We start from the raw sequence: 26453 nt of genomic DNA, 5'->3' as shown, positions 1-26453 counted from the left end.
AAGCAAGTTGTAGACGTCAATTTCTTCTTTGAGTCTATGCAAGTTTTTTATAATTTTTCTTCTAGTGGACACAGGCAAGTGGAATTCTCTTACAGCTAAGCTATAAAGAAAAAGGCAACTACTAGGATAAGGACAATCGGAGAGTCATAATATTCGGGCTTGACCTATTGGAGACGACCGCTTGACGCTTGGCTTTGCAAGTATTTAAAGAATTCATGACCAAGCTCAGTTACCCCAAGGGTTCCATTTCCTATTCCTCATGGGAAATACTCGCTTCTGCCTCCCTCTCATAGTTGTGCTTCTGTTTCGTAATTTTATTACTTCCTTGTCTATTGAATCTCCAAACATCACCTCAGACCAATTGGCTCTTCTTGCATTAAAATCCCATGTAACCTTTGACCCTCAAAATCTTTTAGCATCCAATTGGTCTAGTGCTACCTCAGTTTGCAATTGGATTGGCATCACTTGCGGATCCCGACACCGTAGGGTAACAACTCTGAATCTTTTTGGCATGGGTTTGGTAGGCACTATCCCACCTCATTTGGGAAATCTATCTTTCCTCTCCAGGCTAAGCATGGGAAACAATAGTTTTCATGGCTCATTACCCAACCAGTTGGCTAATTTGCGTAGGTTGAACTTTATAAACTTCGCCCACAACAACATTAGTGGAGAACTCCCATCATGGTTTAGTTCCTTCACTCAACTTCAAAACTTGTTTCTTCAAGGTAACAACTTCACGGGTGTAATCTCATCATCATTGTGCCATTTGCCAAAGCTAGAGATCATGAGGCTGAATACCAATAGTCTGCAAGGGCAGATTCCTGTCGCTATTGGAAATCTTTCTAACTTGAGGATATTATTTTTGTATGCTAATCAGCTTTCAGGTTCCATACCTCCCTCAATCTTCAACATATCTTCGTTGCAAATTGTTGATCTCGGTAGTAATAAACTCAGTGGTCATCTCCCATCGGATATGTTTGGTAATCTTCCTGAATTGCAAGTGCTTAATTTGGGTGAGAACCAGCTTTCAGGCAAAATACCATCTAGTTTATTCAAGTGCAAAGAGTTAGAACTCTTATACTTACATAATAATCATTTTGAGGGGAATTTACCTATGGAAATTGGAAATTTGACTATGCTTAATTTGTTGTACTTCGGCAGCAACATTCTCAAAGGTATGCATAGAAAGAGAACTAGATATATTGTTTTAATTTTTTTTTTTTTTGCTCAGATATTATTTTAATTTTAGTTGTCATAAGGCATAATCATGTTGTTTTTACAGGTCAAATCCCATGGCAGATTGGTTATCTTCAAAATTTGGAGATTCTAAGCCTTCTAGAAAACAACTTAGCAGGGCCTATTCCTTCAAGTATTGGGAACTTGACAATTTTGAAGGAACTTGATTTTTCTTCTAACGGCTTGTCAGGTACAATATCTCTTTATCTTAATTTAATGATCTATTTCATGTCTTGTATTCATTTGTTAGCCTCTCTGATCTTTATTTTATGCAGTCCAAATTTGCAATAGAAACACTTTATGATTTACTCAATAAACTTTTATGTCTGTTTTACATATCTAGAGATATATATACTCTATGTTCCAAAGACATATCTTAAGGCTATCAATTTATGTCCTAGCTTATTCTTAAGAATTGCACATATCTTAATTCTTCACATAAATGCATGTTTATATATACATAATATATATATCAACACTTTGACTAAATATCATTAATAATCATTACTCATAATAAATCCAAATAAATCATCAAGGATGTAGTTCCATACAAATTACACACTAAGCATAAAGCAATGTCAAATGCTCAGCTAACCAAGTACATCAAAAGACTTTCACAATTTTTTGAAATTAACAAGGCATGGTCCTTTAGTCAAAAAATCAGCTATCATGCAATTAGTTCTAGTATACTTTACTGAAGTGGCACCTTTTTTCTATAAGTTCTTTAACTGTCAAATATTTTATCTCTATATACTTAGCCCCTACAATATTTTTATTATCGTTAGTGAATAAAACCACTACAACATTATACAATACAACTGTATGGGTCTAGTAATAGAGCCAACTAATGATAATTCTTTAATGGGATTTCTTAACTAGAAAGCTTGTTGTAGTTTATCCATAGCATGTTACAAAATTTGCTTGCATAATGAATGAGGTTATAAGTGTTTTCTTTATACCTTTCCAAGATATTGCACCACCTACCAACACAAAAAATATATCTTATTGTGGATTTCCTATCATTTAAGTAGTTAACAAAATTAGAATTTGTATAACCCTCCAACTTAAGGTCTTTAATCTCTTGACAAACTAGCATATAAACCTTAGTCCTACTCAAATATCTCATCACCTTCTTTGGAACTTCTAAATTATCTCTCTCAATATTATATAAATATATTTCTAAAAGACCTACTACATAACCAATGTCAAGTCTCATGTACACCTGAGTATACATCAAGCAATTTATTGCATTACCATATGGCATTGCTTTCATAGATTCCCTCTCAACATCATTTTTAGGATATTGTGTCAAGTTCAATTTATCACCTTTAACAATTGGCACATCTTCATCTTTGCAATCAAGCGTAACAAATCTATTCAACACTTGATCAACCTATGCACATTGAGAAAGTCTTAGCCAGTGATGGGATTTGGCTCTATAGATTTCAATACACACAAGGAATTGGCGAGAATCTCATTTAAACCCATAATTAGACTTTTGTGTCCACACATAAGATAATCTTTACCAATTTTTTTAAATCCTTCAAGTTGCCCCGTATACATCTCTTCAACAAAATTACCGTCTAAAAAGGCAATCCTAACATCTATCTGGTGTAGTGCTAAATCATAATGATCTACAAGTGTCATAATTACTCTAAACAACATCCTTGTAGAATACAATAGAAAAGATTTCATTGTAATCAATAAATTTTATTTGAGGAAAACCTTTGGCAACTAGTTTGACTTTAAACCTCTCAATTTTTCCTCTAGAATATTTCTTGATTCTGTACACTTATTTACAACAAATGAGTTTTCAACCCTTAATTAGCTCAACAAGTTTCCAAATATTGTTGTGTAACATAGATTGTATTTTATCCCTCAATGCATCGCTACAAATCTAATTTAAGGCTAGAAACAATTTCTGAAAAAGTTGATAGATAAATTACATGATCAATATTATAATAACCTTTTTTAAAATAGAATTCAAAGATGTCTAAGGAAAGAGTAGACTTTTTTATTCTTATGGATTTTTCTCGTGGCATCTGTTCTATGACAATTTATTTTATTACTATCGTAAGCAGTACAACCACATCATAACGACAACTCGAATAGAATCCTTAAGATTTTAGGAGACACTCAAGGGTGGATCATATGGCTGCTTTAAACTTATTTGCAAGGGGCAACAAATTACCAAATATCACAAATTACCAAAAGCAAGCAAACATATGATCTGGCGAATAATCCAATTATATCATGATCAAATGTAGGAAATTCATAACATGCATACATATGCGATGGATGTTAGGTTTGTTTTTTATGGTCTTTGCATAATTAATTGCATTATTATGAAAAATAGGAGTTGAGAAGTAATATAAAAATTAATTTAAAGAATGATTAAAGAAAATTAAAAATGTATAGCGTTTAAAATTACTGATTTAGCAAAATAAAATTGATTTGGGGTCCATGCCAAGTAAATAATTTAACTATCTTGATTCATTTTCATTAAAGAACTTGAAAAATATATGTAAAAATCTTTGATCGAGGAGAAACTATTATGGAGGGAGATCCTTTCAACAACGTCAGTTATAAACCCACTAAATCAGGTTAGCAGACATGACCAATTACGATTTGGGGTGTAAGCAAAATGGTTAACTATTTCCATTGTAACTTCTGATATATTAGTAGCCTAATTGGACTAAACAGGTTATTTGTACTTTGTTCAATATATATATATATATATATATATATAAATTTTATTACATATGTTTATATCTGAGGAACAATGATATCAGACAATGCTGTGATTAAATTAATTATGGCAGGTACACTTCCACCTCAGATTGGCAACCTAGAAAATCTGGAAATCTTATACCTGGCAGAAAATAACATCACTGGTTTCATCCCTCCATCAATCTTTAACATCTCAACTGCAAAGATCATTTGGCTTGCTTTAAATCGCCTCTCTGGGGAGCTTCCATCTAGCACAGGCCTCCGACTTCCAAACCTTGAAGGCCTTTATCTTGGAGGAAATGAACTGAGTGGGCCCATCCCTATCTCTATCTCCAATGCCTCTCAGCTTATTAATCTTCATTTGTTGAATAATTCTTTTTCTGGATTTATTCCGGACAACCTTGGCAATCTAAGATATTTAAAAAACCTCGACCTGAGTCATAACAATTTATCTAGTAACCCTTCATCCCCAGAACTGAGCTTTCTCTCATCATTGACGAATTGCAGAGAATTGAAACAATTGACGTTTGATGGTAATCCATTGATCAGTGGGGAACTTCCAATTTCGGTAGGAAATTTATCATCTTCCCTAACACAGTTCTATTCTTCTCTTTGCAACATTAGGGGCAACATCCCTAGAGAAATTGGTAACTTAAGCAAGTTGCTATGGTTAGGTCTTGACCACAATGACTTGACTGGAACAATACCTACTACAATTGGAAGATTGAGAGAGTTGCAAAATGTCAATCTCGGATTTAATAAGCTAGAAGGGTCCATTCCATCTGAGTTATGTCATCTGGAGAAGTTGGCTTACTTAACTCTCACAGGTAACAAACTATCTGGACCGATTCCATCATGCTTAGGTGATGTCGTTTCTCTAAGAAACCTTTTTTTAGGCTCCAACAATTTTACCTCAATACCATCAACCTTGACAAGACTTGATGGTATCTTGTTCCTAGAATTGTCTTCAAATTCTCTGAGTGGCTCTCTCCCAATTGATATTGGAAAGTGGAAGTCTGTGACTAATTTGAATTTGTCAGAGAATCAGTTTTCAGGTACTATCCCAAGCAGCATTGGTGATCTCACAGACCTAACTCATCTCTCGTTATCTGGTAATATCTTACACGATTCTATTCCTGAGTCTGTAAGTGAGTTAATAAGTTTGGAATTCTTGGATTTGTCAAGAAATAATCTCTCAGGAACGATCCCCAAGTCCTTGGAGCAACTTTCCAATCTCAAATATTTCAATGTCTCTTTCAATAGACTACAAGGGAAAATTCCTAATGGAGGTTCATTTGCAAACTACTCAATTCAATCATTTATGGGGAATGAAGCCTTGTGTGGTTCACCTCGATTGCAAGTCCCACCTTGCAAAACTAATCCCTCTAGAAGGTCCAAGACGGGTACTGAGCTTTTAAAATATATTCTGCCGGTAATTGGCTCAACAATATTGATATTGGCCATGGTTATAATTTTTTTGCGAAATCGAAATAGGAAAGCCGAAGTGCCAACTCAAGAAAATTTGCTAACATTAGCTGAATGGAGAAGGATTTCTTATCATGAGCTGCATCAAGCTACAGATGGATTTTCTGAAAGCAATTTACTTGGGGTAGGGAGTTTTGGGTCAGTATACCAAGGGACTCTGTCAAATGATATGAGCATTGCAGTAAAAGTCTTCAATGTAACTCTTGATAGAGCTCTTAAAAGCTTTGATGTTGAGTGTGAGGTCCTTCGCAACATCCGCCATCGGAATTTGGTCAAAATCTTCAGTAGTTGCTCTAATGTTGATTTCAAGGCCTTGATACTTGAGTTCATGCCTCATGGAAATTTGGAGAAATGGCTATATTCTCACAACTATTTTCTGGATATTTCTCAAAGGTTGAATATAATGATAGACATCGCATCCGCATTGGAGTATCTACATCATGGTCATAACCCAGCCGTGGTTCACTGTGATCTGAAGCCTAACAATGTCCTGCTAGATAAAGATATGGTTGCGCATTTGGGTGATTTTGGCATTGCAAAACTGTTAGGTGAAGAGGATTTAATGAAGCAAACCGTGACACTAGCAACCATCGGATATATGTCACCAGGTGATGGTTTTATTTTTTACTTTTAACAATTTTAGATTATGTATGTATGTATGTATATTTCTCCTCATATATGCTTACATGTACATGCATGTATACAAGTCTTTAGATTCGTCGGTCACTAAACTTTAAGCATGTTTTTCATTATCTTGAAATATCAATTGATAGTTTTGATAATGAATTTAAATTAATTTCACACATAGAATATGGATCAGAAGGAATTGTTTCTACAAAAGGCGATGTGTATAGTTTTGGTATTCTTCTTATGGAAACCTTCACAAGAAAGAAGCCGACAGATGAAATGTTTGTGGAAGAAATGAGCTTGAAGAGTTGGGTGAAAGAGTCATTACCATCTGCAGTGGTTCATGTTGTAGACACAAATTTGCTAAATACCGGAGAAAGAGAACGCTTAGCAGCAAATGATTGTGTGTTATCCGTTTTGCAATTAGCATTAGGATGTTCAGCAGAGTTACCAGAGGAGAGGATTGATATGAAAGAAGTTGTTGCAAGCTTGAAGAAAATCAAGGTCAAGCTTAATCAATAAGCCAGACTACAAATAAGTTGGTCAAGCTTAATCAATAAGCTAGACTACAAATAGGTTTTCTAGTTTTCTCAAAATGAATATAAAGAAGACATTTATTTTAACTTCTTTTTTAATTTTTGACTCCATGTAAACTTAAATGGAGCATTTAATAAGTGCACTAGTCACAAAGTTTGGGGATGATCTCTTCCCGCCTGTTTCTCTTACAAAAATCTATGTCTATAAGCATAATATTGATTGGTTGTGCATATACATGGCTTGGTTTGAATCCAAATTAAAATATGGAAGTATTAATCATGAATACTTGGTCTAAAAGGAACAACATACATACAAATTTTACTATATTTCAAAGCAATCATCAATTGTGAAATTCGTTTTGTTCTTTTGTTCATCTCCAAGCTTGGTATTTTAGGTTTTTCTTTTCCTCAGCCAAAAAATGAATTTCATTAAAAAACTGCATAAAGCAGTAATAGTTGCAAGCACTGCATAGTGCCTATAATAGCCTCCAGCATATACAAGTGCAGGCAGTACACTACTAGTAGATAGAAATCTGGGAAAAGGCTAAACAAGGTATATAACAAAACCAAAAAGCTTGTAAATAAAAGAGATGCATAACAACATAATCCAAACACCAAAATCTGGAGAGCTACAACCATATTGAAACATCGGATTCTTGTCAACACCAAGATTAAGGGTTTCCTTCCCATAAAGTATATATATGTGACACCACCAGCTAACAGCGAGGTGATTCCTGGATAGGTGTACAAAGTGATTCCTCACCACTCTGGTTTTTATAGAGTTTCCCAACCCTCTAACTTTTCGAGATAGGGTGCACATTGTTTCAAGAAAACAAGCCCATTCAACAACTAAACGGAAATGGAGTGGACTCTAACAACCAATTAAACGTAGCCTCAGTTGAATTCCACAACTTTATCATGGATAGGAAAATGCTTTGATAGTGCTTGTCTTAAGTTTTCACTACACTTGAAGTGGCTGAAGTTATTGATTAGATAAACTATAAAAACAAAAAAGTAGCTTTCGCCTAAGGGTACGTACTCATTGTATAACTTTGACTTAGTTTAAGCGTTTTAGCATGTTAATTAGTTTTTTGAACACTTTGCCCTGTACAATGCGATAAGCATGAAAATCCATGGAGATTGGGGATGCCCTTCTTCCTTTTGGAAAATTGCAGCTTTTACTTTTAATGAATCTTGACTTTTGTTGTAAGTGGCGTATTTCTTTTTGTTTGTGTTGGAAAAAATGAGCATTAGGAATTGGAAATAAGAAAATTAATACAATTAATAAACAACTTATACTTGGTCCAGTGATAATTATTCCTCTTTTTTTAAGTGGGTCAAGGCCCGAGTTTTCATTCTCAATTCCTAAGAAAGAGGAAGAATTAATAAAATTTTGTTTGATTGAGTAATGTGAATTTGGATTACTAGAGAATCCAAATTGCTATAATTATAAGAAATTCCGACAATGGAAAGCCACTGCCTAAAGCCAAACAACCAGGCTCTGTTTGATTAGTCTTTGTTTTGCACCGAAATTATAATATGGTTTTCGCAAAATCTTTTAAGAAATTAAACCATAATTATGTTTAACACTTATGAAGAGAGCTTTAAATTAATTCATAAATAGAAATTGTATTATCTTTTTGTGTCAAATAGGAGGAAATATTAAGGGGTGAGGGAATCAAACCTTAAACTAACTTCTATCATCAAATTTTTTGTGAATAATTATAAAATAGCATTAAATAAATAAATATATAAGAAAAAGTTAAAAACTCATCATTTCATTTTCTTTCCTATATAATAGAATTTGAATTCTTTATTTATTTCACTTGCATTTTTGCACTTGAAAAAACTACATTTTGGATGCAAGCATTTTTTTTTCTCAATCAACATCAAGTATGTTATTAAGAGCATAAAGCTGAAATATAGCCCACGTCTTTACAAAAAGCAGATTGTAGGCAGCGGGAAACAGCCCTCCCGCAAAGGCCAAAACCACCCCAACACACCAAAAATGTACTGAGATTGAAAACTTTAATACAAAATAAACAGCAAACCCAATAACACAAAGACCCCATTACACTGAAACTTCCCCTATCCTATACACAGAACAAAATGGAACGCACACCATAACTGTCTTTTTCATCAACAAAAGCATCCTCCCTATTAGAACTGTAATCTGAAAATAAAGTAAAGCCTAGAGATCATTGCCATTGTCAAACCCTGCTTTTTAAAATAATTATAATTTCATTCACATGCTCGATAGAATGTTTGTATATTTAGGAAGTTCGAAAAATCGTTAAAAGACGATATTACCCATAATGGTACCATTAAGTCGATTAAGCCTCGAACTAGTTCAAATAGGAATTTTAAGGTGAAATTAAGAGTTTCACAGTTCAGGGATGACTCAAAATGGTAATTAGGAGTTCGAGGATCAATTCGGAGTCAAACCGGAATTTTCACTATCTAGGGGCAAAATTATAATTTTTCCACCGGCGGACAAAATTTGAGATTTTGAGAGAATTTAGATCACATTTGACAAATTGGAAAATGGTATGAGTATAAGGGATGAAAAATATGTCTATGGGCAATTTTTCAGTTTTTGGGGTAAAAATGTAATTTTTTACTTTACGGGGGTAAAAGTGTAATTTTTAAAAATTTACTCCACCAAAACTTTGAAAAAGTCTAGAAATTTCATGGAAGACATTGATAAGTGAAGAAGATTGAGTGGTAGAAAAAGAAAGTCAAAAAGATGGCTAGAAAAAAATAAAATAATAAAATATTCAAAAGGTAAATAAAATAATAATATTTTATTAAGCCTATTAAAAGGCTTGAAAATTCCAGAATTCTTCATTGGGATGGTCAGCCAAAACCAGCAGGAGAGAGAGAGAAATAAGAACAAACCCTAGAGTGAGAAAATTCAAAGAAAAAGTGTGATTTTTCAAGGAATCAAGTGTTTAAAGGTATGATTTTTCAAGCTTAGCTTAAGATTTATCATTTCCATGCATTTCTCCTTATTTTTCATGGTTAAATTATGTGTTTTGATGATGGATTCAAATCTGATCATATGGGTTTAGAGAGAGAAAGTTGTTAGATTAATTTGATTTTGAACTATGTTAGTGTTTTAAGTTAGTTTAGCATATTTAGAAACAAAACAACAAGAAAAGAATTCATTTTCCTCCATTACCATTATTGGCTGAATTTTCTAGGAGAATATTGGCTGATGATCTTGATGTTTATTTGAGGAATTATGATGAATAATGATGAATTATGAGTCTAGAAAAATAATGAGAATTTTCGGAGCAAAAATACGAATTTTTACCCATTAGGGGTATTTTCGTAATTTACTATCGAGACTGATAATTTGCACCACACTGAGGGATATTAAGTCAATTTGGGTGCAATTGAGGTATAGAAACTGAGAAAAAATTAATTTGGAGTTTAAACGGACGCGTATATCGATTTAATAGGGTAATAAGCCGAATTAGGTCAGCATCGCATTTAAGCGGTAGTCGGATAAGTTGTATATCATATCATGCATATATATCGAGCCTGAATTAATTTTATAATGGTCAAGCATTGATGTGGTGAATTATGTATTGTACATTGTGGATAGGTGGTGAGCAAATTATACTGGTAAAAGTATATAAATTGTGCTTGAAGACTGAGATTAGGAGTACATCGACTCCTAGAACTGTGAGTGGACAACTTATCGTCTTAAATATCTAGAGTTATTATACTTGTTTAATACTTTTATTGAATGGTGAGCTTAAATTATTAAATATTATGTTTTCTAATTAAAATATTTTTTTTAATAAAAATGAGATTTTTACTGGTTTTGAAATCAAATATTGTTTTGGGAAAATTGAGTATATGGAGACTGTGTTGAAATTTATGATTTTATATGTTATTGAAATTGGGGCTTATGACACTATGGTAGCATGATGGCTAAATTTTTTTGGGTTAGCATGAAATATATGAACAGTTTTGGATTGGTCTCGGTAGACTGGATTAAATTTTATTCGCCATATTATGCTACTGAAAATTTTATGGGTCTGGTGGTATATTAAATGGTCACTGCAGTGGTGGGGGTTTCCGTGGACTGCCTATGAGAGGAGCACGGTAACTCAATTATATATTTACCTCCGGGGGGAGATGTTGGGTGAAGTATCTCTTGAGGTATGATTTGAGTGCACCTCACGTTCGGGCCACCACGTGAGAGTGAGACTCAGCCAACGTCAAGGAACGACTGTGTGTTAGATGTGAAAACATGTTTATGGGTATGGGTCATTGAACAGCCTTGGCGGTCTCAGTGGGATACCTTGACGAAGGTACCCGCGAGAATGATTCTGGCAGGGGCCAAGTTTAAGAAATTCATAAGCTAGGAAATTTTGATGAAAAGAAATTATTTGGTATAGATTGAAACGAATTTTGTGTTATGAACATTATTGAGATATAACGTTTTTATATTGTCTCCATCTACTCGGCTTTAGATGCTTTTGATGGTAATTGTTTACTCACTGAGATTATTTAATCTCACCCCTCTTCCTATCTATTTTTCAGGCTCAGGACAGTTTGTTGATAGTTGATTAAGACAAGAATTAATCTCGAAGTTGCATAATAAGAAGTAAGGATTCGTAGCTCTACACCTTCTTGGTTAGTTGGGGGCCCACGTGTCACTGTAAAAGTAATTTTATTCTTCAGTTATTTGATTTAAAGTATGTATGAATATATTTAGCTTTTACACCATGTTTTTGGCGAGTTTCGGTATTTTCGAAGAAAAATAACGAAAATGCCCCTGTGAGCTAGAAAATGATATTTTATTATTTTGAGTTGGAAACAACTTATGATTTCTTGAAATGCGAGATTTAATAACTGTCGCTCACCGGGGAGATGCGGAAGTTGATGCTAAGCCTTGCGGGATTTCGATCGGCATTCGGGGTAATAAGTGCTTATCGGGACGTCGCGGCGGTTGTCACGGGCCCGATGGGAGTTCCGGGCCATGACAGCCATACCAGCGCTTTGTTCTTACCATCATGCCTATAACAAAGCTAATAGGTCAACTCCAATCATGGAAAGAAAGTCTGCCATTGATTTCACTTCTCGCAGTGTGTGTGAAGACAATACTTCTGATTTTAGTACAAATGCTGTCAAACACATTAAAAATCCTCCACATCTTCCATAGAGGTGAATGAGGTATATAATATATATAAAGGTTGATCTTTTTTTTTTTTTTGAAAAGTAATTTTATTGACACTAAAACCCTTATGCCAACCGAAGTCTTTAATGGTGCATGATCAACACTTTTCTTGCTCTTGTTTTGTTTTTGATTTAATATGTCAAAATGGTTAGCAACAAGCCCTTTATATAGGCTTGCAAGTATCTCTTCTTCAAAGACACAACCCTTTCATTAAGGCACCATTTTGTCTAAAAGACTTCTTTACATTTTGCAAGACACAACATTTGGATATAGGTATTGTTTTAATAATCATCTTATGAAAGGAAAACTATTCATTCCATAAAACATAAATTTTGAGTTAAAATTTCAAACAATAACTTTTTATATTTAAACTTTTGAGCTATGGTGTTTTTTCAATTTGTCTCATAACCTTTGGATGTCATTTTACCAAGAGATATAACCATTCACATGAAAACCTACCTATAATCCAATAGTCACACTATGTCACTTTATGTGACATAACCTTTATCTAAGATAGCTTTTCATTATGTGACATAACCTTTGATTTTGAAAATGCACCCACACAAAATAGGATTCAGAGAACCCTTAGCTCTTTCCCAACCTCAAACCCCTGAACCCGTCAATAGCCATAAAGAAATTCCCAAAAAAAAAAAATGTTGATGAAGAAACAATCTCAAAGTCTCTCGTAATCAACATCAAACTCCCCAACATTGCCATCACAAAAGAAAGAGTAGATAGAAAGGCAAAAACAACAAAAAGCAGCGAAAGAAGTCAAAAATATCATGAAGAGTCCTCTTCTTTCGTAGGATCCCTAATCAAAGTCCAACCATAAGTCCTTAACATTGGATGACATACTAGAGAGAACAAGAATCACCATACAAAGTTAAAACAATCATCCCTCACACTAGAATTCCCCCCAAACAGATCCTAACAGAAAGAGCAAAAGATCACACAACTCATAGACCCACCCATAGACCACAAAAAGAAACCTTTACAAAGTAGAGCATTCCAAACCAGAAACTCCGTCAACCCTCATAAACCGAAGCATCCCCAACAACCTGTTCAAAAGGATGAATTAAAAATATTTTGAAACTTAATCAAGCAAAGAGAAAAACATGAAGACAAAGACACAGTGTTTTGTTTTTCATTAAGCCTATATATCCAGTAATTACAGAACAGAGAGAACAATAGAAACAAAAGACCAATACATAACTAAACAATAAAATCACCAATAACCGTTTAGTAGTAGCATGATATTAGTGGTTGACATCCTAGTATTCACAACTCAACATGGTAAATCCATGTTGCTAAACTAACTTAATGCTGAAGAGAAAAAAACTAAAAATAAACAATGCACAAACTGCTATTTTAAACCAGTCACGTGTTGTTTCTCGTGACTTTATCTCCACCCATTCAAAACATCATCAAGCCATCCTCATTTGAAGCTGAGATATATTCTAGTTTTAACACACCTCCTTGGAATTTATCTCACATATTCCAAGTTTGCTCCTAAAAAAATAAACTTATCTTTGTTCAAGCTTTTTTGAAGATATCAGTAGCTTGATCATTGGTGCTGCAATGCTTGATCACAACTTTATCGTTCTTCACAACCTTTCTGATTGAGTGAAACTTCACTTGGATGTGTTTGGTTCTTACGTGCCACATTAGGTTCTTCGTTATTGAAATTGTAGACATGTTATCTACCCATGAGACAGTGCTAATATATTGCCTAAAACCCAGATCATCAAGCAATTTCTTGAGCCATAACACGTGATTAGTTGCAAAAGGTGTTGCTATATATTCTACCTCAGCAGAAGAATGAGCTGCCATCTCTTGTTTCCTTAAGTTCCAGAAAAAGATTGCACTTCCAAATGAAAAGCAATAACTAGTGGTACTTTTTGAATCATCCACACTAGCGTCCCAATAATGTCACAATGGCCTTGCAAATGATTACTATCTTGTTTCACAAACTTAAGCCCAAATGTTGTTGTGTCTTTGATGCACCTCAAGATTCTCTTTGCAACTTTCTTATGCATTACTAATGGTTCCTGCGTAAATCGAGATAGAATACTAGTTGCAAACATAATATCAAGCGTGGTAATTAACAAGTATAAAAGGCAACCTATTATATTTCTATAGAGTTAAGCATCAATATTAATCTCACCATCATCTTTGCTAAGTTTCCAACCCATAGTTAATGGCATTGGAGCTAGTTTACAAAAGTTCATATTGAATTTTTTGAGCAAATCCTCAGCATATTTACTTTGATGGAGAAAATTTTGATCTTTTAGTTGTAGAAACTCCAAGCTTATGAAGAAGGACATCTTTCCTAGGTCAGTCATATCAAATTCAGACTTCATTTGAGCTTTGAATTCTTTTAGAAACTCATCATTAGGTCTTGTTATTAACAAATCATCAACATACAATGATACAATCAGTTTCACAGCATTTCCAAATTTCTTAACATAAAGTGTAGCTTCATTACTACTGCAAACAAATCCTTTTCCTTGCATGTAGCTATTAATTCAATCATACCATTCTCTTAGGGATTGCTTGAGTCCATAGAGAGCTTTGACAAGCTTGCACACCTTGTCTTCTTTTCCCTGTACCACATAACCTTTAGGCTGTTCAACATAAATGTCCTCTAATATAACCCCATTCAGGAAAGCCGATTTCATGTCCATATGCCAAATGGACCAATTTTCTTAGACTGCAAGTGCTGTTAAGACTCGAATGGTGTCATATCGAGCTACTAGTGCAAAGGTCTCTTTGAAGTCCACTCCTTGAATTTGTGAATATCTTTTTACTACTAATCTGACCTTTAATTTGTTAATAGACCCATTTGAATTCAGTTTGGTTTTAAATATCCATTTAACACCAACTACCTTTTGCTCTTGAGGTTTGTTTACTAAATACCAGGTTTTATTCATTGCTATCATTTGCATTTCACCATCCATTGCTTCTTTCCATTTTTCATCTTTTAATACTTTTAAAACTTCATTTGGTTCAATTACCACCATATTGCATCTACTATAAATTTCTTGAAGTGGTCTTGTTCCTCGAATAGCCAAGCTTTCATCATTCTCGTCCACACTTTCCTCATTATCAAATAGATTCTCATCACCATCGTCATTATTCTCAACAACAGTTATTTCCCAATTCCACTTCAAATCTTTATTCTCATCACCGGCGGCATTATTTGACTTTGAGTTCTCAACAATAGCAGTTTTCCAATTCCACCTCAACTTTTCATCGAATCTGACACCACAGCTTATAAAAATCTTTTTAGTTTTTAGGTCATACAATCGATATCCATTTGATAGGTTGCTATAGCCTAAATGAATTGTCGATTGAGACTTAGGGTCTAGTTTTGTTCTCTTTCCATAAGGAATCTTTGCATAACAAATGCACCCAAAAACCTTGAGGTCAGCTATTGATGGTTTTGTATCATGCCAAGCTTCATAGAGGCATTTAACATTTAAAGCTTTTGTCGGGAGAACATTTAGTAAACACACAACAACATTAGCAGCCTTAGCCCAAAATTCCTTTAGCAAATCTTTCTTAAATAACAAACAACGGGTCATTTCCATCACTGTCCTGTTTTTATGCTCACAAAGTCCAGTTTGTTGAGGGTTATAAGCAACCATTAATTGATGTTTGATTCCTTTTTGAGTGAGAAACTCTTTAAACTTGGTTGAGTTGAATTCTCCTCCATTATCTATCTTAAAAATCGTTAAATTGCTCCTAAACTCAATTTCCACTCCTACAACTAACTTGTAAACAAATTGAACATGTCAAACTTGTGTTTCATGAAAATTATCCAACTATACCTTGTATAATCATCTATAAAAATCAGATAATACGAACTCCCATTCAATGATAGAGTATTCATAAGACCTCTCACGTTTAAGTGCACTAATTGAAACCTTTGTTTTGCTCACCAATTGCTAGTTTTTGAAAAAGAGACTTGGTATTGCTTACCATATAGACAAGTGCTATAGATTCGATCTATTTGAGTCAAACTAGCGAGTCTTTTAACCAAGTTGGTGGATATCATATGCATTAAAGATTTGTAATTTACATGGCCCAATCTACGGTGTCAAATTTCAAAATTAGTGGACAAGAATTGGTAAGCTTTATGCTTAACCTTCATCAAATCTATAGAGAAACACTTATTTCTCATTGCAATAGAGAAAAGTTCCTTGCCTGAGGCATCAATGATAGTGCAAGCATTGTTTTTAAACAACAAAATATATCCATCTTCAATCAATTGCCCCACACTAAGTAGATTTTGAGCAACTTCAGATATAAACATAACATTGGAAATAAATTTCATACCTACAAATGTATGCACTGCAACTGTTCCTATCCTTTGAATCTGCAGGTTAAATCCATTTCCAATCTTAACCTGAGATTTATAACTCTTGTCTAAAGAATAAAATTTTCCTCCTTCCTTGTCATATGATTCGAACATACGCTATCAATCAGCCATGTGCACTTCTTGCTTGAAACTTCATATTTCCTTGCCATGAACAAAAATTCATCAGCTATTTCTTGATGTTATGCAATTGTAGCCTTCTCCTTAAGTGTGTTTCCCTTTGATTTACAAACTCTCTCCATATGTCCTAATTGATGGCACGACCTTTATTTAACATTTGGACAATACCAACAATATTTTTGAAGATACGTTCTCTTTTTGCAATGAGAACAAGCAGGATACTAAGCTCTCAGCTTGCCTTGTTTTCCATCTCCAAATCTCCTATCTTTGTCTCTCTTGTTTGAGTCATACTTTTTGTTGTTGTCACTCCATTTCTCTTTTGTTCAAGTCATGAAAGGTCCTTCTACTGTGTTTTCTTTCCTAAGAGCACATTTTTGTTCTTGTGCTTGATAGCATTAACTAGCTCTGTGACAGTAAAGCATGAGATATCCTTGGAACTTTCAAGTGAGGATACCTTAGCTTCAAACTTATCTGGTAGGCTTACTAGGACTTTATTCACAATGCTTCTCTTTGGAAGGTCTTCCCTAAGTAGCCTCAGTTCACAATTTTCATTACTTTATCAGGATACTCCTTAATTGTCACATTATCCTTCAATTTTAAAACTTTAAATTCCCTTAACATTTTAAGTACTTATATCTGTCAAGTCTTATCACTTCCGCGAAATTTCTCTTACAACTTGTCCCAAGCATCTTTAGGGTTCTCGTAAGCCATTATCCTAGTGAATATCGAGTCGAATATAACATAATGGATGCATGGGAGGCTTTGAATCTCTTGGCGACTGCTTCACTATGCTGCTTCAATTGTGCCATTGTAGGACTGGGATGCCTTGGGATCGAAGGATCTTCACCCACTTCCACAACTTCTCAGAGGTCAAACACACGAAGATAAGCTTTTATCTTTACTACCCAAATTGGGTAGTTATCTTCGTTAAACATTAATGGAGCTGCAGCATTAAAATTGGTTGAATCCGTAGATTTTCTTGTAGATATTTTTCTAATGGAAGATATGAGACCACAAGATTAAATACTCTTAAAAAATGATTTTATAGGTCCCTCAAGAACAAGTGAAATGCTCTGATACCATGTTCAAAAGGATGAATTAAAAATATATTGAAACTTAATCAAGCTGAGAGAAAAATATGAAGACAAAGACACAATGTTCTGTTTTTCATTGAGCCTATATATCTAGTAATTACAGAACAATAGAAACAAAGACCAATACATAACTAAACAATAAAACAACCAATAACCGTTTAGCAGTAGCATGATATTAGTGATTGACATCCTAGTATTCACAACTTAACATGATAAATCCACATTGCTAAACTAACTTAATGCTGAAGAGAAAAAAGAACTAATAATAAACAATGCATAAATTGCTATTTTAGATCAGTCACATGTTGTTGCTCATGACTTCATTTCCACCCATTCAAAACATCATCAAGCCATCCTCCATTCAAGCTGAGATATATTCTAGTTTTAACATAACCCACCAAACCCAAGGAAGTGAAAAAGCCATATTGACTCTTTCCCCACAACCCCTCACTTAACCCACACAATCAACAACCAACATCAAGAGCACAAGAAGCAAACAGCCCCTAAACCCAAAGAACCATAGCCCACATGGGTCACACAACAAAGAATCAATGAAAAACAATGTTGCCCAAAGAACCTCCCAACCCTCCCAATTGTCCTGCAATGGGGACTATTTTTATTTTTTCCTTTTTTTATAATTATAAATGTTTATTTTTTTTTTAACTATAACCAAAAATAGATATGACGGTCGCACCTTAAGCTTACCAATAGAGGCTAAAAGATAAAAGCCTTGATTACTCACAAACCATGAAGAGTACTTCAAAGCATAACACATAAAATCCCATCAAATGACAATTTTATTTAGTCGTAAAAAATAAGGTGTTTTCAATTTGTTTTTTAATTTTAACTGTTTTTAATCAAGAAAAAAAGTTTTTGGATAAAATTACCTTTAATGAAATCTCCTTATATTCAAACGAACGTGTTGGAAAAAATGTTATTAAACGTCATGTTGAAAAAAAAAAGTTATTGTTACATGTTTAAGGTGTTTAACTCTAAGAGTTTATGTCTTACTGAAATACAAAGATAGAAACTAAGTTACACGTCATATGTAAAAAATATTATTGTTATATGTCATATTCAAAAAAAGTTGTTACACGCTATGTTGAAAAAATTAATTTTTACACGAGATGTTTAAGAAGTTTAACTTTAAGAGTTTATGTTCTAATGAAATACAAAAAAAAAAAAACCAAGTTACACGCCATATTGTTACACATAATGTTTAAGGATTTTAACTCCAAAAATTTATATCCTAGTGAAATATAAAGATAAAGATTAAGTTACGCGTTATATTTAAACCATGTCATACTCAATAGATTTGTTACGTGCCAAGTGCATTAAAGTTATTACATGCAAGCATGACGTGTAATAACTCTAGGCAGTGTTTTAATTTACAGATTTCACTTATAACTTCAACTTATCAACTTTGGGGTTCTGTGAATATAAACTAATAAATCCAAGAACATACATTGATATTATTTTTGCTCTTTAGCTTGTAGATTGATGATGATATGGTGAGAAATAGATAGAGAGAGATGGCGATGATGGTAAATTTAGAGAGAGCTAGATGGTAGGAGAGAAAAATCGGGAGCATAATAAATAAATGTGGGAGAGAGAAATTGATAAAATTAGAGAGAGCTTAATGGCTAGAGAGAGAAATCGAGAGCTTAACGGACAAATGCGGGAAAAAGAAAGAGGAAAAATTGTGATAAATAGTTTAATTTATCTGAAACGATTTTAAGAATATTTTTATCCAATCATAAAAAATTAAATAAAAACAATTAACTTATAATTAAGGGTTATTTTTAAAATGACTTTATGAAGTTAATCATTTCTCACAATTTTCTCTCGTCAGAATATCTCAACCATTTTCCATGAAAGAATATGCGCAGTACTCCTCCCACACCTCGATACCCTCCCACTACCACCCATCTCCCAGTGACTGATGTTCAGCTCCTTAGGAGCAACAAAAGACACCTAAGCTCTTTTCTTGCAATGACTTCCATCACCCCCCTCATACTCTCCATCCCGGACCCACAATCAAAAACATGCCTAAACCACAAAACAGCCCATAGGTAATTGTACATCTTAACTAAATAATTTGTATAATTATTTTAACAAATAATACGTACGTATATCTTCCTACTTTATCTAAAACCGGGAAAAAAATTATTTTTTTTCCTCTTCCACCCACGTAGTGGGTGTACTAAAAACTAATTAATAGGTGAAAATCGCAATATGAATTCAATTATAAGAGGGGAGTTACCTAACCCACTATGTCCTTTCTGAATGTACATTTCCATGGCTGTTAACAAAGATTAAATCTTAATTTAAGAAATTATTAATATTTGTTTACAAGTTAACATTTTTTTTTTATTTCTTTGGAAGTAGAAGAAAACAAGTATGGAGAATATTAGTATTTCTATATAAAGGTAATGAAGTAGCAAATGTTTCCAAGTTGAAACAATACTACAAAGAGCTAGCTAGACATATGGTCCATGGCCACTTCCCCATTCCCCAAACTGTTTGTATTCCTCCACTCCACTTCTCTTTTCTTTCTCTTCCTTCTCTGCTCTTCAAAAAGGAACTATGCCTTTGAAGGAAAAATAACTAGTACTGTGGAAAGCAAGGATCTTCTTCATGCTCACGTTCTTCGAACCAGTTCTCTACTGCCATCAACTGTTTGCAAATCACTTAGCAAAGGTTTAATTAATACCCATAGCTTTGAGGTTTCTTATAGAATTACTTTCTCCATCCCTTTGTCTTTCTCCTCCTATTCTCAGACGTAATTCCAAAACTGTCTACTACCACAGTATTACTCATTCAATATTTGACATTTTTTTGGCATCTAACATCAATATAGTAGGATATTAAAATTTTAATATAAAATAAATTAAAATCAAAATATTTTTCTTAATTTTTATGTCAATTAAATCAAATATGAACAAACAATTCAAGATAGTGAGAGTAATTAATGTCTCCCGCTATCATGAATTAATAGTTCAAGTGTTAAGGGCGGGAAGTAGGTAAAATTTTAGAGTAAATTATTCTTTTTATTATTATAGTTTTTTAGAGTTTTTATTTTGGTTACTTAATTTTGAAAATCACGTTTTAATTAATTTATAAAAGTTAATGTTTTGATTACTTAGTTATTAAAATTTAACAACTGTCTGACATGGTTTTTCATGTCAACTGACTTTTGATCATATAAATATATATTATCACATGACAAATGAATTGATATAGACATGACAAGTTGCCAAGGTTCGCTAATGTGAAAATGTTGTGTGATCAAAACCATAACATTTATAAATGTTAGTAATCAATTGTGATTCTTTAATGTTCAGTAATAAAAAAAACTTTCAAAAAATTAAGTTACAATCCAATGAGTAATTTATTATAAATTTTAATTTCAAACAAAGTGCTTTCGTAGAGGGAAGAATAAGATTCATGGATAAATCATGCAAATTGACTCGGAAAACATTTTCGTCACTTGCTCACCTATTGTTGCAAATTTGCAATAAGCCAAATCATTTCAAAATGGATTTAAAAATTAATTATTGAGCATATTCTTAATCACTCGTCTGCAGAAGTTAATTATACTAGTTATCTTTGTTTTTTTCCTACTGTATAAAGGAGATTGGTGAAAAATTGAATGTTTCTTGAGTTATGTCTATGTATTTCAGTAATCAACGAAAAGTCATCATTACCAATCGTAAACAAGCATGGTCCATGCTCTCGACCGAACCAAGACAAAGCAAACGCTCCCTCCCATGCTGAAATTCTCCATCAAGACCAAGCCCGAGCTGATTCAATCCACTCCATGCTCTCCCGAGGTTCCACGGAGAAGACATCACTTCAGGGCAAACCAGGAATCTCGATTGGCACCGGAAAATACCAGGTCACCATGGGCTTGGGCTTGCCCAAAACGGAGCTTTCCCTGGTATTTGACACTGCTAGTCAATTAACTTGGACTCAGTGCGAGCCATGCGCTGGATATTGCTATGACCAAAAGGAACCAATATTCGATCCATCAGAGTCATCATCCTATACTAACATTCAGTGCTCCTAGGCCACGTGCAAACAAATTTCTTCCGAAGGTAATGATGTTTTAGAATTAGTTAATCAATGAATATAAAATTTTACTTCTCAGTATATACTTTTTATCTTTAAAAACTACAGTTTATACATTAAAATTATAAAATTTTTATATATAAAAAATCAAAACATTTTTTTGAAATCTTCATCACAAAGTTAAACATGGACATTTAATTTCAAACAGAGTGAGTGCTTAATTTTAAGTTTAATCATTGAGAATCTTTAATGCCTGATACTGTAATTGTAGGTATGCGAAGAGGTTGCTCTTCCTCGTCAACATGTGTGTATGGCGTCACATACAGTAATACCACATTTTCCGTTGGCTTTATGGCTAAAGAAACCTTAACCATAACACGTTCTGATGTGTTTCAATTGTTTATATTTGGCTGTGGGCAAAGAAACAATTTCCCAAACGGTGGAAGTGCAGCTGGGGTGTTAGGACTTGGCCGTGGATGGTTTTCCCTAGTGTCCCAAACTGCTAACAAGTATCATAAAGTTTTCTCCTATTGTTTGCCACCAAGTGATAGATCTACCGGATACCTAAGATTTGGTGACAAGAACCTCCCAAGTTCCGTTCAATTCACACCCATGTCAAATTCCTTCCAAGGAACACACTATTACGGCCTTGATATTGTCGATATAGGTGTAGGAGGCGAGAGACTATCCATTGACAGGTCGGTTTTTACGACTTCAGGCGCTGTCATTGACTCAGCATCTTTGATCACACGCCTCCCTCCGGCAGCCTATTCAAGAGTCCGGAGAGCTTTCGAAGTAAGGATGACCAAGTATCCAAGGGCACCAGCATTCGAATCTCTAGGGACATGCTTTGACTTTAGTGGTAACACTAGTGTTGTAATGCCAACGATCAGCTTATACTTTGAAGGGGGCCTTGAGATGCCTATTGATGCTAGAGGGATTTTGTATGTTAACAAGATATCTCAAGCCTGCCTGGCTTTTGCAAAAAATAGTGATGATAGTGATGTAATGATCCTAGGAAATTTTCAACAGAAGGGGTACGAGGTGGTCTATGATGATGCCAATGGAAGGGTTGGATTTGCACCTGGTCGTTGCAGCTAACTTGAGCTACTTTGATCTTAGTATACTAGATATGAGTAAGAATAAGAATGTTTTTCATAACTCAGGCTTGGTTTAGTAGTTGTCACTCTCCTTAAAGGGATTAAGGTTCAAGGTTCGGATCTCTACTTTGTATCTCCATATATGTACGAATAAAATAACATAAAAATGTTTTAATTTGCATGTTGAGCAATTATATATATTTTTTTGCTGAAAATTGAAAATTCATTGAAAACATAGGGAACAGAGTTCACCATCTGGGTTGTTACAAGAAAGTTTTGGCCCGAAGGACTAAACCACCGCAGAATCCCCAAACAGCCATCCCACCCCTAAATACAAAATCAGCACCCATCAACCATCGGTTTTCCCTATGAGCTGAATCAACCCTGCACAACACAAAATTCCCACCTCATGTACAACACAGTTTCACGATCAGTCATCAATTTGCTTCGACCCAAAATCTCCACATAAATCAGACCATGACGAAAGCATCAAACACCCAAAGCTTTTGGAATAGTTCTTTTTAACATCCTGTACAAACACGGAACATAATAACCCTTTCCTCACAACAACATAAGAACAAAAGATTCCCACCCCACACACCTAGAAACACATCAACACAACCAGGAACCCAATCAAAATGTCACTCAGCCAATGACGCTTAATCAAGGATATAGACATAGTCCTCTCTGCGTTGGACACCCGCCTTGGCCAGGTTATCCGCCTCTTGGTTGCTATATATTTAGTTGAGCAATTATATAACATATCTTTGAACGTGCTTATATATTTAGTTCGAGCTGATTAAATATTAAGTAATGAAGTATGGTTTTATTTTTTTGTCTTACACATTAATTCTTCAGAGTGTTGACATTTGCAAATAAAAAAACTTCACCGCAAGATTTTTTTTTTTTTTGAAAATACGATTTCATTGGCCTCTTCAACTAAGTCTCTAGTCTATTTGACTGGAGACTTCCTATGACATAAGCACTTCATTTAGACAAATTTGAACATGTACAATTACAGAAGAACTGTCAATTGCTCAAATGGATATTGGTGGCTATTCTCAAACTCAAATAGAGCTGCGTCAACAAAAAATTAATTTTTTTCCTCTTCCATCCATGTTGTGGGTGTACTAAAAACTTGTTAGTAAGTGAAAATCGCAATATGCATTCCAATATGAGAGGGGAGTTACCTAACCCACTATGTCCCTTTTGAATATACATTCCATGGCTGTTAACAAAGATTAAATCTTAATTTAAGAAAATATTAATTTTTGTTTACAAATTAACATCTTTTTATTGCTTTGGAAGTAGAAGAAAACAATTATTCAGAGTATTATTATTTCTATATAAAGGTAATGAAGTAGCAAATGTTTCCAAGTTGAAAGAATACTACAAAGAGCTAGCTAGATATATGGTCCATGGCCACTTCCCCGTTCTCCAACTTGTTTGTATTCCTCCACTCCGCTTCTCTTTTCTTTCTCTTCCTTGTCTGCTCTTCAAAAAGGAGCTATGCCTTGGAAGGAAAAACAACTAGTACTGTGGAAAGCAAGGATATTCTCCATACTCACGTTCTTCGAACCAGTTCTCTACTGCCATCAACTGTTTGCAAATCACTTAGCAAAGGTTTAATTAATACTTATAGCTTTAAGGCTTTTATAGAATTACTTTTCCGTCCTATTGTGTTTCTCCTTCTGCTCTCTTGAGACATAATTCCAAACAAATTCCTTTCGTTTATACATGAAAGAGGTAAAAAAGATTCATAGATAAATCATTCAAATTAATTAGGTGAACATCTTAGTCACTTGCTCAACAATTATTGCAATTTTGCAATAAGTCAAAACATTTCAAAATGGGTTTAAAAATTAAGCATTTAGCATGTTCTTAATCATTCATGTTTAGAAATTAATTATATTACTATGTTTTTTAATTCCTGTTGTATAAAGGGATTGGAGAAAATTTGTATGTTTCTTGAGTTACGTTTATGTATTTCAGTTATCAACGTAAAGTCATCATTAGCGATTGTAAACAAGCATGGTCCATGCTCTCAACTGAACCAAGACAAACCAAACGCTCCCTCTCATTCTGAAATTCTCCGTCAAGACCAAGCCCGAGCTGATTCAATCCACTCCATGCTCTCCCTAAGTTCCACGGAGAAGACATCACTTCAAGACAAACCAGGAATCTCGATTGGCACCGGGAAGTACCAGGTCACCATGGGCTTTGGCTCGCCCAAAACGGAGCTTTCCCTGGTATTTGACACTGCTAGTCAATTAACTTGGACTCAGTGCCAGCCATGCTCTGGATATTGCTATGACCAAAAGGAACCAATATTCGATCCATCAAAGTCATCATCCTATACCAACATTCAGTGCTCCTCGGGCACGTGCAAACAAATTTCTTCCGAAGGTAATGATGTTTTAGAATTAGTTTAATTAATAAATTTAATATGTTGCTCCTCAGTTTTAAGTTAAATCGTGGACATTTAATTTTAAACAGAGTGTGTTCTTAAGTTCTAATACTTAATACTACAATTGTAGGTATGCGAGAAGGTTGCTCTTCCTCATCATCATGTGTGTATGGCGTCACATACAGTAATACAACATTTTCCGTTGGCTTCATGGCTAAAGAAACCTTAACCATAACAAGTTCAGATGTGTTTCAAGAGTTCTTATTTGGCTGTGGGCAAAGAAACCGTTTCCCTAACGGTGGAAGTGCAGCTGGGGTATTAGGACTTGGCCGTGGATGGTTTTCCCTAGTATCCCAAACTGCTAACAAGTATCACAAAGTATTCTCCTATTGTTTGCCACCAAGTGATAGATCAACCGGATACCTAAGATTTGGTGATAAGAACCTCCCAAGTTCCGTTCAATTCACACCCATGTCAAGTTCCTTTCAAGGAACACACTATTACGGCCTTGATATTGTCGATATAGGTGTAGGAGGACAGAGACTATCCATTGACAGGTCGGTTTTTACGACTTCAGGCACCGTCATTGACTCAGCATCTTTGATCACACGCCTCCCTCCGGCAGCCTATTCAAGAGTCCGGAGAGCTTTCGAAGTAAGGATGACCAAGTATCCAAGGGCACCGGCATTTGAATCTCTAGGGACGTGCTTTGATTTTAGTGGTAATACCAGTGTTGTAATGCCAACGATCAGCTTATACTTTGATGGGGGCCTTGAGATGCCTATTGATGCTAGAGGGATTTTGTATGTTAACAAGATATCTCAAGCCTGTCTGGCTTTTGCCAAAAATGGTGATGATAGTGATGTAATGATCCTAGGAAATTTTCAACAGAAGGGGTATGAGGTCGTCTATGATGATGCCAATGGAAGGGTTGGATTTGCACCTGGTCGTTGTGGCTAACTTGAGCTACATTGATCTTAGACTATTAGATTTGAATAAGAATAAGAATGCTCTAATTAACTCAGCCTTGGCTTAGTAGTTGTTACTCCTTTTAAAAGGATTGGGGTCCAAGTTCCGAATCCTTACTCCCTATCTCCATAAATGTACCAATAAAATAAAAATGTTTTAATTTGCAAGTTCAGCATTTATATAACACACTTTTGAGCGTGCTTATATATTTAGTTCAAGCTGAATTCACTACAAGTAATTTAATTTTAGTAAAAAAAATATTTTATCAAAGTTTATAATAATATTGTAAAACTTATCTGTTTCGCATTATATAAAGCATTATGTTGTAATAAATAATTACAAACTACATTTCACCGCAACAAAATTCATTAGAGCATTTCATAAAATATCGTTTGATTTTTCTATAAAAAATCTTACTGTTAATGTTGACAATTTTTTAACAAATTTATGTATGCACATTAAAATTACACTTGTTCAAAAGATAGATCGCAATTTTAATCCATAAC

General features: G+C 34.3%; 2 protein-coding genes and 1 pseudogene across 3 annotated transcripts; all 3 read left to right on the top strand.

The window, feature by feature from the left end:
* Positions 1-251: 251 nt before the first annotated feature.
* On the top strand, positions 252-6832 carry LOC18594312 (uncharacterized). Its single transcript, XM_088808567.1, is given in 5 exon segments — positions 252-1175; positions 1283-1426; positions 4059-6059; positions 6260-6490; positions 6493-6832. Coding segments are annotated over 5 exon segments (3345 nt in total). The 5' UTR covers positions 252-259; the 3' UTR covers positions 6546-6832.
* A 13035-nt stretch (positions 6833-19867) lies between these two features.
* Positions 19868-22748, top strand: LOC108662763 (aspartyl protease family protein At5g10770-like; annotated as a pseudogene). Its single transcript, XR_016027515.1, has 3 exons — positions 19868-20100; positions 21084-21497; positions 21743-22748. The product of XR_016027515.1 is annotated as an aspartyl protease family protein At5g10770-like (transcript).
* A 1213-nt stretch (positions 22749-23961) lies between these two features.
* On the top strand, positions 23962-26133 carry LOC18594313 (aspartyl protease family protein At5g10770-like). The gene is made up of 3 exons (XM_018124874.2): positions 23962-24194; positions 24564-24977; positions 25109-26133. Exons 1-3 carry the CDS (start codon positions 23990-23992, stop codon positions 25936-25938), a joined length of 1449 nt encoding a protein of 482 aa, XP_017980363.2. The 5' UTR covers positions 23962-23989; the 3' UTR covers positions 25939-26133.
* The last annotated feature ends 320 nt before the right edge of the window (positions 26134-26453 follow it).

Source organism: Theobroma cacao, chromosome 7, assembly GCF_053813885.1.
Source record: "Theobroma cacao isolate CCN51 chromosome 7, ASM5381388v1, whole genome shotgun sequence".
Taxonomy (NCBI): domain Eukaryota; kingdom Viridiplantae; phylum Streptophyta; class Magnoliopsida; order Malvales; family Malvaceae; genus Theobroma; species Theobroma cacao.
The sequence above is the reverse complement of the archived record's forward strand: the minus strand, read 5'-3'. Positions and strand labels throughout refer to the sequence as shown.

Excerpts from the sequence above, each read along its gene's own strand:
- LOC18594313 (XM_018124874.2), top strand. The coding sequence starts at position 23,990 with ATGGCCACTTCCCCGTTCTCCAACTTGTTTGTATTCCTCCACTCCGCT. Across the intron at positions 24,195-24,563 it reads TTGCAAATCACTTAGCAAAG|TTATCAACGTAAAGTCATCA; the intron begins GTTTAATTAATA and ends TATGTATTTCAG. Across the intron at positions 24,978-25,108 it reads CAAACAAATTTCTTCCGAAG|GTATGCGAGAAGGTTGCTCT; the intron begins GTAATGATGTTT and ends CTACAATTGTAG.